Source organism: Delphinus delphis, chromosome 2 (assembly GCF_949987515.2).
Source record: "Delphinus delphis chromosome 2, mDelDel1.2, whole genome shotgun sequence".
NCBI classification, from domain to species: domain Eukaryota; kingdom Metazoa; phylum Chordata; class Mammalia; order Artiodactyla; family Delphinidae; genus Delphinus; species Delphinus delphis.
The window spans coordinates 102,413,014-102,426,530 of NC_082684.1; the positions used below are offsets into that span (position 1 = coordinate 102,413,014).

General features: G+C 42.9%; 1 protein-coding gene across 1 annotated transcript in view; it reads left to right on the forward strand.

The window, feature by feature from the left end:
- Positions 1–8,129, forward strand: part of ABHD17C (abhydrolase domain containing 17C, depalmitoylase) — a 56,965-nt gene extending 48,836 nt beyond the window's left edge. The window contains exons 2-3 of the mRNA XM_060005331.1: positions 2,612–2,791; positions 6,659–8,129. Coding sequence (XP_059861314.1) covers positions 2,612–2,791; positions 6,659–6,878 — 400 coding nt within the window. The 3' untranslated portion in view covers positions 6,879–8,129. The remainder of the gene's footprint in view (positions 1–2,611; positions 2,792–6,658) is intronic.
- Positions 8,130–13,517: the final 5,388 nt, after the last annotated feature.

The window sequence follows — 13,517 nt, forward strand, 5'->3', positions numbered from 1 at the left end:
GACCTGAACGTCTCCAGTGGCCCCTCACCTCCTCCAGGACAAGCTCTACCTCCTTATCTTCCCCCTGATGGCCTGCCCAGCCTCGCCTCAGCCCTCCAGCCCCCCAAGCTGCTCCCTGGACTCCACCCCGGCCCTGTGTGACTTCATGCTGCTTACTGACGGTCCTTTTTATCCCCACGTGTTCAGCTCCTGTCCGCCCCTCTCGGCACAGCCCAGATGTCGCCTCTCTATAAAGCACGGAACAGCACTTACCAGCCAGAAATAGCCATTCCCTCCCCAGATTCCTTCCTAAGGGCCCCCATTTTCCTGTGAAGTTTGAGGGAGCCTGAGGGGGAGGCAGCTCAGTGAAATCCTGCCACCCGCCTCAGCTCTAGACTGACAGGTCTTTTCACTGAAGGCTGTTATCAGAAAGCATGTCCTAGGGATAAACCATAATGGAAAAGTATATTTTAAAAAAAGAATGTATAGGACTTCCCTGGTGGTGCAGTGGTTGAGAATCTGCCTGCCAATGCAGGGGACACGGGTTCGAGCCCTGGTCTGGGAAGATCCCACATGCCGCGGAGCAACTAAGCCCATGCGCCACGACTACTTGAGCCTGTGCTCTAGAGCCCGTGAGCCACAACTCCTGAAGCCCGTGCACCTAGAGTCCGTGCTCCGCAGCAAGAGAAGCCGTTGCAATGAGAAGGACGTGCGTTGCAAGGAAGAGTAGCCCCCGCTCGCCGCAACTAGAGAGAGCCCCAGCACAGCAACGAAGACCCAATGCAGCCAAAAATAAACAAATAAATAAATACTTTTTTAAAATTAAAAAAAATGTATATGTATATAACTGAGTCACTTTGCTGTATAGTAGACGTTGGCACATTATAAATCAACTACTTCAATTAAAAATAATAATGTAATAATAATAAAAAACTACATTACCCAGCAAAAAAAAAAAAAGAAAAGAAAGAAAAGAAAGCACGTCCTACTGCCCTGTAAACTACAGTGGGTATTTATGCAAAGAAGTTGGAATCGTTGGGTTATAGCCTTCAACTTCACCAGATAATATCACATTATCTTCCCAAGGGCTCATACCAATTTATATTCCTGCAGCAATGTCACAGACTTCCACTTTTCCATGTCCTTGCTATATCCCTTGACATTGTCTGACTTCTTAGTTTTTGCCTTTCTTTTAGGTGTAAAAAAATAAATTGTGGATTTAATTTGCATGTTCACATACTAACGAGGTTGAGCATCACATCTTTTTTTTTTAAGTTTTTAAAATTTTTTTATTTATCATTATTTATTTTTGGCTGCGTTGGGTCTTCATTGCTGCGCACGGGCTTTCTGCAGTCGCGGCGAGCGGGGGCTACTCTTTGTTGAGGTGCGCGGGCTTCTCACTGCGGTGGCCTCTCCTATTGCGGAGCACGGGCTCCACGTGCGTGGGCCTCACCAGTTGTGGCACGGCGGGCTTGGTAGTTGTGGCTCGTGGGCTCCAGAGCGCAGGCTCAGCAGTTGTGGCGCATGGGCCCAGCTGCTCCGCAGCATGTGGGATCTTCCCGGACCAGGGCCCAAACCTGTGTCCCCTGCATTGGCAGGCGGATTCTTAACCACTGCGCCACCGGGGAAGCCCGAGCATCACATCTTTTTACGTGTTTATTAGGCATCATGTTTTCTTTTCTGCGATATGTCTTCATTTCTTTGGTCTGTCTTTTTCTTCTTTATTTCTATGTACTCTTAATATATTCTGGATATCCTTTGTAGGTTCATAAGTAGCGTACCTGTTTTCCTGGGATTCGTCTGTTTTGTTCCTCCATCACATCTGGGATGCTCGTCCTTCTGCTTGGGCCAGGGTAGCTCACCATCACGTCTCCTCCCCACCAACGGGAAGGGGAGGGCGTGGAGCCTTCCGTTTAAAGTTATGGCCTGCAGGTTGTCCATGTCACTTTTGCTCACAGCCCACGCCCAAAGCTTAGTCGTCTGCACACCAGGCTGCCAGACAGGCCAGGAAATGAAGCCTGTATTCCACGCAGCTGTTTACCCAGCTAAACCTTGGCGGACAGTGGAGGAGGAGACCATTGATGGATTGAAAGACTCGGAAGGGTTAAACCCCAAGGAGAGGCTATAGAAAATATATTTGCCTTTAAATTAATTGTCTCCCAGTACCTTTTCCTGATGATAAATGTTCATTTCTTTTGTATTTTATTAAAACCTCATTTCAAGGACTCTAATAATATTATGATCTAGCAAACATGCTTCTGTTTTTATTTCAGAAATACATTTAGGATGGTCAGAGAAACTCAGGAGGGGAGAGTAGGAAATGAAATGACTCTGGGAACACTGAAGTGAAGTTTATGATGCATTCATGTAGTTAATTTCCAGAAAAAAATGGCATGTTTATTATTTTTGCAAAAGTTGTGGAGGACAGAATCTCAGTCACTTAGTCCTGAGATAGCCCCCTAACATTTTTGTGGCGTTCACATCCATCTTCAGCTATAGGGTACCCGTGAGATGATGTGGTTCTAAACTGGCAGGTGTGGGAGTTTTGTGAGTTCATGATACTGTGCTGTTGGTCTCACTCTCTTTTTCTTTCACACATCAGCTAACGGCCCGTGCCCTCTGATTTCTCCAGGTATGGCGTAAGCCCCGAGAACATCATCCTGTATGGTCAGAGCATCGGGACTGTCCCCACGGTAGACCTGGCCTCCAGGTACGAGTGTGCAGCCGTAATTCTCCATTCGCCTCTGATGTCTGGATTGCGCGTGGCTTTTCCCGATACCAGGAAAACGTACTGCTTTGATGCTTTCCCCAGGTAAGCTCACTCCTGTCCAACAAGTGCTAAGGCGTCCGGTGACCCAGCTTCACATCAGATGCCACCGTTAATTGTGGGCTACTAATAAGTGTCTCCTGAATGCAGCCGGACGTCAGCCCCTGTGCTGCGCTCCTCAGGGAACATGGAGGTGGATATGACATGTACACCAGCCGGAAACCTGGTCCTCTGGGCTGGACTCATTTGTAAAACAATCTACCAGATGATGTATAAGGACCTTGCTTGTACCGATATCCAGGATTAATTGGTTTAGCTGGACGTGCAGGATAAAAAAAAAAGTGCCCACATGTCTTAAAGGAACATCTAGTTCAGTGTTCTTTCATTCGCTCAGATGGACATGTATTGCTGAATCACGAGAGCTAAATGCAAAATCTGTGATGAGGCCATTAGCATGGTCTAGACACTCAAAGAAAAACCGCAAGCATCCCCAATTTTGAAATTTCTGTTACGTTTTCAGTCAGGCCGATAGGTAAGAGAAAAAGTGACGTGAGCTATTTGCGAGCTGGTAATGGGCTGCAGGGACCGCGTAAGTGGATGGTCCTTCCCTCCCCTCCCCACCGCCCCAGACCAGTGCGACCACTCATTCCTCCTGCCGCCCACTTGTGCCTGAAGACCCCCTCCCCTGCAGAGGGGCCGGCACCCTCCGCTGGAGGCGTGTGCATGAGAGCCCCCAGCCGGGCCCCCTCCTGCCGGCGCCCCAGGGGCAGCAGAGCCCCTGCCACCCCAGTCCCTGCTGTCTTCTAGTCCCCTAATAGAAGGAAGAAAAACGGGCAGCTGTCTATACATGCAAAAGCAGTGAGCACACTGCTTTCTTGAATACCTCTCTTTGAAAACTTCTGCTTGTTTTTTAAAATCTAAGCTGAGGAAAGTATTTACTAAAAACTATTGGCCCATGGTACGTTGCTAAACAGGCCGAGGTTCTGACAACAGGACTCACACGGCCACACTGTAGAAAAAGCCTCAGCAGAAGAATGCACAGTTTTCGGATTTTGATTGACCTGTTCATTGCTGTCATTCCGTTATTGCTGGGAGAGAAAAAGAACATCATTTGGTTACATAAACATCTGTTCCACAGACTGGCCTGTTTCACAGGAAGAAACTTTCTCGTAACACCTTGGGTGAACTTCATTTCTGTGCACCCTGTACCGGGTTCAATGAAGTTCAGCTTCATGGGAAAGTTGAACGAACTGCAAATTGCCAGTGGCGTGGCTGAGAATGCTAAGTAGGGCCCATGTGCGACTCGAATGTGGCCTTATTTGTGCTGAATGGGTATTGAGAGGCCGGTTTGTTGAAAGGGAGATATTTAGCATGTTTGCGGGAAGCTGTGCTAGGAGTTACCCTGGCAACAAAATGAATCGGTTTTCCCCGACTCTTAGATTAGCGTATACCTTAAAGTACAGCCACGACAACTAATTATAGCTTATTCATTAATAGGAAACCAGCAGCTAGTCTTTACTGGGTTTGTCTGATCTGCCAGTCCACGGCTAAACATTTCACGCCTCTTATCTCACAAGACTCATTTTATAGTTAGGAAACTGGGGCTTAGAAAGTTAAGCGGTTTAAGCTGCTTAATTAAGGTTGGTGAGTGGAAACAACCAGAAAAGGCCATTCATCCTATTCAGTACCATAAAGTATTAATATGATAGATTTCAAACCATTAACAGTCACATGGACTTTCATCATTAATTGAATTTGGGGAATGTTTTCTTACGGTGTCCATTGCTACCAAATGCACACTTGTCTCTGTGTCCCTCTCTCTCTCTTTTTAAAAAAAATTTATTAATTTTATTTATCTATTTCTGGCTGTGTTGGGTCTTCGTTGCTGCGCATGGGCTTTCTCTAGTTGCGGCGAGTGGGGGCTGCTCTTCATTGTGGTGCGTGGGCTTCTCATTGCAGTGACCTCTCTTGTTGTGGGCACTAGGCACACGGGCTTCAGTAGTTTGTGGCCCACGGGCTCAGTAGTTGTGGCTCATAGGCTTAGTTTCTCCACCACATTTGGGATCTTCCCGGAGCAGGGCTCGAACCCATGTCCCCTGCATTGGCAGGCGGATTCTTAACCACTGCGCCACCAGGGAAGTCCCTGCCCCGGTCTTTAAAGGAAGGCACTTCCTCATTTCTTTTTTAGTATTAAAAAATTAGAGATAAAGAGTCCTGATTATTATTTGGTTGGTGGTTTATTTTCTTTTACCTCCTTTACATTTAGAATCAGATGGTGGCATAACCTCAGGTACATCCATCCTCCAGGTTGCAGAGAGTCTCCTAACTCATGCAGCATGGAGCTGTCAGTAAATAGATTTTTAAATTGAATATAACTGGACTATTGCATTCTTAGAAGAAGTCACTTTAAAATTTAAATATGAGAGGAAAGTAGATTTCTAAACAAGATTCCTGATCTGCAAAGTTGACCCCTTCCACAGTGGCCCTGATCTTGGCAAATGACATGGCTGATGAGATTTTGCAGTCTTCCCGGATGTCTTGAGGTGGCTGGCAACTTCCTGAGTTGTTAATAAGGCTCTGTGACAGCTGTTTGTAGATCTTTGGAATGTGTAATGGATGTCAGAGCTCTGTACTATCACCACAGCCTCATGTCTGTCCTTTAATGATCTCCCCAAGCTTCAGTTAACCTCTTTGGTTTAACAGAGATGGTCCTTCCTCTTTCACTGTGGCTCATTGGAGATGCAATGCGGTTTTGTATGTAAAGTGCAAAGCACCTGGCTGTGGTCAGTGCTGAGTAAATGTTAGCTATGACTTTTAACAAAATGATCCCTACGGATAGTACCAATTTGATCCCTCTGTAACTTTGGCTAGGGTCAGATACAGAAAGTCAACAGTAAGGGGGTCTCTGGCAGGAGGCCAGAATGGACAGAGGGTCGCCTGTCTCCATGTGTTTGCAGGTGAAATGACAGTTACCTCTGTCAGAGAAGTTGCCTACACACGCAGCCCAACAAGGTTTACAGTCTTCTTCATTCCTCTTTGGGAAACGCTTTCAGAGTCTGCAGCACATTCTTTTGGAGATGCTCAAATATTCATCCTTTGTGGGTAGCTTTGATTTTTGTAAACAGTCAGAAATCATTCAGAATTCAATCTAGATGTTGCACATTAAGTTTTCAAGCTAAATAGTCTGGTTTTTATTTAAAAATGAGGTATTCGTTTCTATGAAATGAGGTTTCTGAGGATCTTGTTAATCGATGCTGAAGGTGGCTTACACGGAAAGAGTCCTGAAAACCTGAGTGGCTGTGGAGTCAGTGCTCAGATTTCAAAAGAGGCGTTCGTTCTGGTATGTTAAGGTCTAGCTTGTTTATTTAAAAAAAAAAAATCCTCTCTCCAAAATATGAATATATCAGAAATAGTAGTTACTGGATAGCTAGTCTGACGACATTTAGGAGTTCTGTTTTTAATAAAATACTTTAACAGAAACACAATGTGGCTAAATGCAGTGTGGTATTCTCAGTTGGATCTTGGAACAGAAAAACTTCATGGAAAGTGGAAAAACTTCAGTGGAAAAACTCATGAAATCCAAATAAAGTCTGGTGATGTGCCGACGCTGGTTTTCGGTTTTGAGCAATGTACTATGGGTAACGCGTGGTGTTGGCCTTATGGGAAAGGGGTTGGGGTGGATAGGAGCTCTGTGTTAGCTTTGTACCTTTCCTGTAAATCCAGAATTATTGCAAAATGCAAAATTAATTTTTTAAAAAGTGAATTACTAGACAAGTGAGGGGGGAAAACACCCTCGCGTGCGTACCTCCCTTGTCTGAACACCGCCTCGGTTCCATGAAGTGTGATGTCTGTCGTCTGTGAGCATAACTAAAGGAGTCCTTTTTCTCCCCCTCCCCCTTTCCTGTCTTGCAGCATTGACAAGATATCTAAAGTTACCTCTCCCGTGTTGGTCATTCACGGTACAGAGGACGAGGTCATCGATTTCTCCCATGGCCTGGCCATGTACGAGCGCTGTCCCCGGGCCGTGGAGCCCCTCTGGGTCGAAGGGGCTGGCCATAATGACATAGAGCTTTATGCGCAATACCTAGAAAGGCTAAAACAGTTCATATCTCACGAACTTCCTAATTCCTGAAGAAGATGACTTGCTTTTACCTCATCTACTGTGAACACAGGAATCCTCGGTTTTGCACATGCTTTAACTGGATAGCTGTCATGGCGGGATAACCACGAGGAAGCGCCCAGCTCTTCAGGCATCCTACTCAAAGAGCTGAGGGCATCTCGGTCTTTCATATCCAGAGGTTCTACTAACTCACACATCATGTTAAACTGAACAGTTGTGATTCCCAGCTTCATCGCCTTGCAGAACGGGAATGAGAGCTGAGTGGGGGGACCGTTTTCTCCTGCTATAAAAGATGCTCACATCCCTTTCTATTCCTTACCCACCACGTAGGATTCATTTACGCAGGACTCAGCCTCTCTCCACCCGTGTTCTCATTATGTGAGCTGCAGCTCTCTTTCAGCCACTAGATTCATGGGTCCAATCCATTTGTGAAGCTGTGATAGTGTAACTGGAAACCATCGTGATGAAAATCCCTTCGTTAATTTTTGTTCACACGCCGGTCTTTCCCCCAAACAAATCAATTAAAGGGTAATTTACTGGAACGATCATGAACGACTTCATCAACTGGAACCATCTGAATATAACTGGAATATTCTTAAAAGGAAACTGGGGTTTTTTTTAAGTGTAAATTTATTACTAGTCCACAGAGTTTTAATATTTTGATCGTCTGGTTGGTCTCACAAAGAACCCAGCCGACCTTCCTTCTGTAAAGCCCTCCTTGTAGGCTTTTTTAAAGTACTGTACATATATGCAATTACCTTGTGCATAGATTCTTAATGGATAGTTTTCTTTCGTCAGGCTACAACAATGAACTGCAGATTCCTTGTTTGTAATGTAAATGATTGAATACATTTTGTTAATACGTTTTTATTCCTAGGTTTTGCTATTAAAAAAATTTTATAACATTTCCAAGACAAAAAATGACAAGTTTATGCTTTGAGAAATTTATGTAATTAAAATTCCACTAAACTAATCTTTTTAGTTTAGGAGTTATTTGGGTTTTGACACTGGAGTTGCGCCAGTAAGCATCAGAAGTGGAAGATGCTTAAAACTGCTACACTACTTGTGTTGGTTGGGGGTTCGGGTTTGAGGGTTCTTTGGTTTTATTAAAAAAATTTTTTTTTTTCCAAATTTAAAAGCCTTAAATGTACTGTAAGCCTCAGATTGTTGTACAGCTGGATTGCGGTTGATTGCCAGCTTGTGTACTGTTGCTTGGATACGACACAGCGGTTGGTCATGGAATAAAGGATGCATGGATCAGAATGTGCGGGCTCGTGCAGTTTTTTCCTTTATCTCTCCATCAAAGAAAACATTCTGTCCAGATTTAAGAAGAAACCCTCGGAGCTTACAAACATCACTACCTTTCTCAAAGTGTATATGTTTTTTTAAACTTTTTATTTTATATGGGAGTATAGTTGGTTAACAGTGTTGTGATAGCTTCAGGTGTACGGCAAAGTGATTCAGTTACACATATACATGGATCTATTCTTTTTCAAATTCTTTTCCCATTTAGGTTGTTACCTAATATCGAGCAGAATTCCCTGTGCTGTGCAGTAGGTCTCAAGGTGTGTGTTTTTGTTCTGTAAAAGACCATAGATAACTTTTGAAGAAGCCAAGATGTAAAGCCTGTAGCAGTAAAGTACAGGTGGCATCCAAATAGAGAGGGCAGTGGATTCTGGCTGTGAAACAAGAATGATGAAGGCAATCTCACTGTGACCCGGCTAGGAGGGAGAACGGGCCTGCTTCTTTGGAAAACTTGAGCTGAGTCTTTTCAGTCCTTTGATCGCTGACCAGAAAAAGAGCAACTGAGGGATGCTTGTTTTCAACTCTCGGAACACCCCTTCTGGGCACGCAGGAAGAGAAGTGGTGGTGGAGGGAAGGTGTAAGGGCGTGGGCTATGCTCCCGTGAGTGTGTGTCCCAGCACATTGCAGGCTACTTCCCGGTCTTAGATCAGTACCTGTAATGGGAGATCTTGGAAGGATGGGGCCCTGCTTACCTAGGGGAGTCATCAGTGAAGCTACAGAGGTGGTACTGTCCCAGAGGTCCAGGAGACTTAGAAGGGAAAGAAGCATATCCAACAGCCTGCCTTTGGGGTGTGAGAGCAGCTAACCTAGGTTTCCAGAGACCTGATTTCTGATCCCGTTTGTCTGCTGCCTGCATCTTCTATAAACCAGTTCCCCCTTTTTTCCCTCCTGAACTATTTAGTAAACTTACTTTTGTCCGCCAAATTTCAGCAGTTAATGGGAAACGATAATAAGATTGACAATTACAGAAGCTAAGGTGGCAAAGCCTTTTCCGTTCATTGTTTTTATAACTTGATGTAGGTGGTTTGTATCTATTGGAAGCAACTCATGTTTTCTGACTCCTGACTCTTTCCCCTGAACCGGGGAGGGGGTTTTGTCTACTCTTTCTCAGAGTTTGACATGGGGACAGCCTTTCTCTGAGGATGGCGTGTGTGATGACAGTGGGAATCCCAAGAGAGACCCCATTCATACCAGTTTCAGATTACAAAACATACTTAGTACTGAACCTGAAAGATCTGGCCACTTCTGTTTTCTGCTGTAAGATGGACTTGGGGTGAGGACCAACTCTCCTTATGGAAAAAAAATAAAAAGCAAAAACAAACTAGCACTACTAAATAAAATGGAAAAATCTTAGATGCATGAACTGGTAAGAAAATAAAGACTATGTAGGCCAAATACGAGGTAAAGATGAGGAGCTTTGAAGCCAGTTTTCTCTTGGAAGGAATTTCCTGGACTAGGTTAACCTGAGCATTGGTTTTCCAGTCTGGTGGAGCTCAGGGGACAGTAAACAAACCCTAGAGCGCCCTCCACGGTGGGGAGACTAATTGGAAGCTTCCCTTTTTAGAGGAAAATCATATGATCATCTCAACAGACACAGACAAAACATTTGATGGAATTCAATATCCCATTCATGATTAAAAACCAAACCAAATTCATATCAAACCAGGGCTAGAAAGCAACTTTATGAACAGATTATCTCAAAACAAACTGAAACACCAAGCATTGTACTGAGTGGTAAAACAGTGGAAGCATTATTCCATTTTAGATTGGGAATTAGCCGTAGGACCATTCTCACTTCTGCTCAAAATTACACAAAGCCCCTAGCAAATGCAGTAGAGTCAAAGAAATGAAAAAGGTATAAGACATGGAAAAATAAAAAGGATGAATATGTTCTAAAGCCAAATTATTGTGGCTGCACAACTCACTAAATTTACCAAAAATCATTGAAATGTACACTTAAAAGGGGTAGATTTTATGATATGTAGATTATACCATAGTAAAAGATATTTAAAGAAATGAAAAATAAATAAAACTCAGATTATGATGTCTGGATGAAACACCAGTCAGCTACACCAGAAAGTATCTACAAATTATTAGATGTAATAAGAATTTAGTTAGGTTGCTGGACACAAAAATCAATATAGAAAAGTCAATCTTATTTCTATAAATCAGTTTAAAATGTTTTAAATTCAATTAAAAACAAAGATACCATTTACAATAGCTTTTAAAAATATTGAGTAACTGGGAATAATCTAACACACGTTAGACATACTCTGGAGAAAATCATAAAACTTTTTTGAAGGACATTAAAACCTAAGTTAATGAGGGTTATACCATGTTAATGGATAAGAAGGCTCATTTTTAATATATTCTTCCCAAATAGACCTATAGGATTAATAATGATTCCAGTAAAAATCCCAACAGGACTTTTTGTCAGGAAACTGACAAGGTGATCCTAAAATTTGTATGGGAGAACAAAGTGCCAAGAATAGCCAGGGCAACGGAAGATGAAAAAGATGCAGCACGTGCTTTACCAGATAGAAGAATTCCAGGTGGGAAGTCTTAAGACTGAAAAGGCTCAGTCTTTCAGATTCTAGAGTCTAGAAACCTTCATGACCCTGACTGTAGCCCCTGCCAACAGCTGCTTCAGTATTCTGTACTCACCTGACCATAGCTATGTCATTACTGCTTGAAACCACAAAGGAATACATTTCTAGGCTTGATTTATTAAAAATAAAAAACTTTCATAGTAAAAGAAAAAATAGCATAACCTAGTGACAAACTGGGGTGACATTATAAAGCAAATGACATATAATGTAAAAATATATTTAATAATCAAATGATGAGGCACTCTTTATCAAAGAGCACAGGATGTGAAGAGACTATCATAAGAGATTATTGTCCATAATAATCACATATAGACTCAATCAATCAAATGACTATATCAAATATATATACATTTAAACATTGAAATGCCATTTTAAATTATAAACTTGGTACAAATATTTATTTGAAGAGGTTGCTCAGTATTTATTTGAAGAGATTATTGCCCAAAAGAATCACAGATTTAATCAAATAATCTAATAGATATATTTTAAAATACATTTAAATAATTAAATGCCATTTAAATTATAAGCTGGTATAAATATTTGAATTATAATACCCATTGGTGGTAAATGTTTGGATAAATAGTTACTTTAAAATTATATTGCTGGGGCTTCCCTGGTGGCGCAGTGGTTGAGAGTCCGCCTGCTAATGCAGGGGACACGGGTTCGTGCCCCGGTCCGGGAAGATCCCACATGCCGCAGAGCGGCTGGGCCCGTGAGCCATGGCTGCTGAGCCTGCGCGTCCGGAGCCTGTGCTCCGCAAAGGGAGAGGCCACGGCAGTGAGAGGCCCGCGTACCGCCAAAAAAAAAAAAAAAAGTTATATTGCTAATTTTACACACCAAGTTGGTACAAACGTTCTAAAGTATACTTTGAATCAAAAGCCTAATCTAGCAATTTGGCTTCTAGGAATTTATCCTTAGGAAATAATCAAGAAGATGACGTGGGCTTATATGGGATAATCACTGCTACACTGTTAGTAAAAGTGAAAACTTGCAAACAATCTAAGTTTCCAGCAACAGGGATTTCGTTTTTATCATGTCCGTACAACGCATTATTCTGTAACCATCATAAACGATGCCATAGAACAATATTTAGTGGCGTGACAAAATTGCCCAAATACGTTATATGGTAAAACTGATCACTCAATAGCTCCCGTGTATGATTCTTCTCTTCACACCCCCACACATTCAAACTTGGACCAAGAGCTGGATATGTAATAGATGGACATCTTTGTTGTTGATGTTTAATTATATTGTCAATAAGTCTTTATAAAGAGGAAAGCCCAAACCTTCTTTCAGAATTCATGCGAAGTGGTTATAAAACATATCATCAGTAGGATCTTTTGTTAAAATAATTTGTTTTGGAATCCATTGGATGGCACTGTTTTACTCCCCAAGCTAGAAAGAACAAGTCATCCTCAGTACATCTCATTCCCTCATGTGTGAGGGTTACTAAGCCAATAGACGAAGTTCATATAAATATCACATCCCATGCTGTCCAACTCCGATGCCTCCTCTTCCCTGAGGCCTTGCCTACCAGGATTTCTGCAAAGAAGACATAGTCATGCCTGCAGGAGCTCACACACAGCTTGCCCAGCAGAGGGCCTGGGACGCAGCCCTTGGAACAAGGAGGCCTGGCCCTATTCCTTCCCAGCCAGAGGAAAATATATGTAACATAAAATTCACCGTTTTAACCAATTTTAAGCGTACAGTTCAGTAGCATTAAGTACATTCATTCACATGGCTGGGCAAGCATCACCACCATCCATCCCGAGAAGATTTTCACCTTCCCAAACTGAAACTCTGTACCCATTAAACACTAACTCCTCATTTCCCCTCCTCTGGGCCCTGGAAACCACCATTCTACTTTCTGTCTTTGTGAATTTGACTCCTCTAAGTACCTCATAGACGTGGGATCACACAGTGTTTGTCCTTTTGTGACTAGCTTATTTCACTTAATAGAATGTTGTCAAGGTTCATTCATGTAACATTTCATCCCCTTCCTTTTAAGGCTGAATAATTTTCTATTGCATGGATAGACCACATTTTGTTCATCCATTCATCCGTTGATGGACATTTGGGTTGTTTCCACCTTTTGGCTATTGTGAATAGTGCTGCTATGAATATGGGTGTGTACACACACACACACACTCACACACACACACACACACACACACACATATTTGGAGACCCTGCTTTCAGTTCTTTTGGTTATATACCTAAAGGTGGAATTTCTGGATTGTATGGTAATTCTAGTTTTACTTTTTGGAGAAAACACCAAAATTGTAATACTTGATCTGCAGTTCTTAACAAGAGTCTTGGGGTCTGTGGCCCCTTTGAGATGTCTGTACCTATGGGCATTTTTCTGGGGAGAAGGTCCACAACTTCAGCAGATTCTCAAAGGTATCAGTGATTCTGAAGGATTAAAATCACTGAACTAGGCAGTAATGTCTACAGCTTCTTTTAAAGCCAATATTTTTGAATTCCGGGAACTGTGAGTACGGATTTTGGGGAGGTTAAGGAGCTTGAATGTATTCTGCAGGCAGGCCCAGGGAGGGAAGGCCATGGGCTGGTCAGAGCTGTCTGTATAAGGAGAGCATCTCCGGATGTGCGGGAGTTGAGTGCAGAAGCATTTACACACCCAGAAGGGGCTGAGACCATTGGAAGAATCTTGGCTACAGCAGGCCTGGCTGTGAGTTTTTCTGCCATGATACCGTGTGGCCTTGGGCAATTCTCTTAA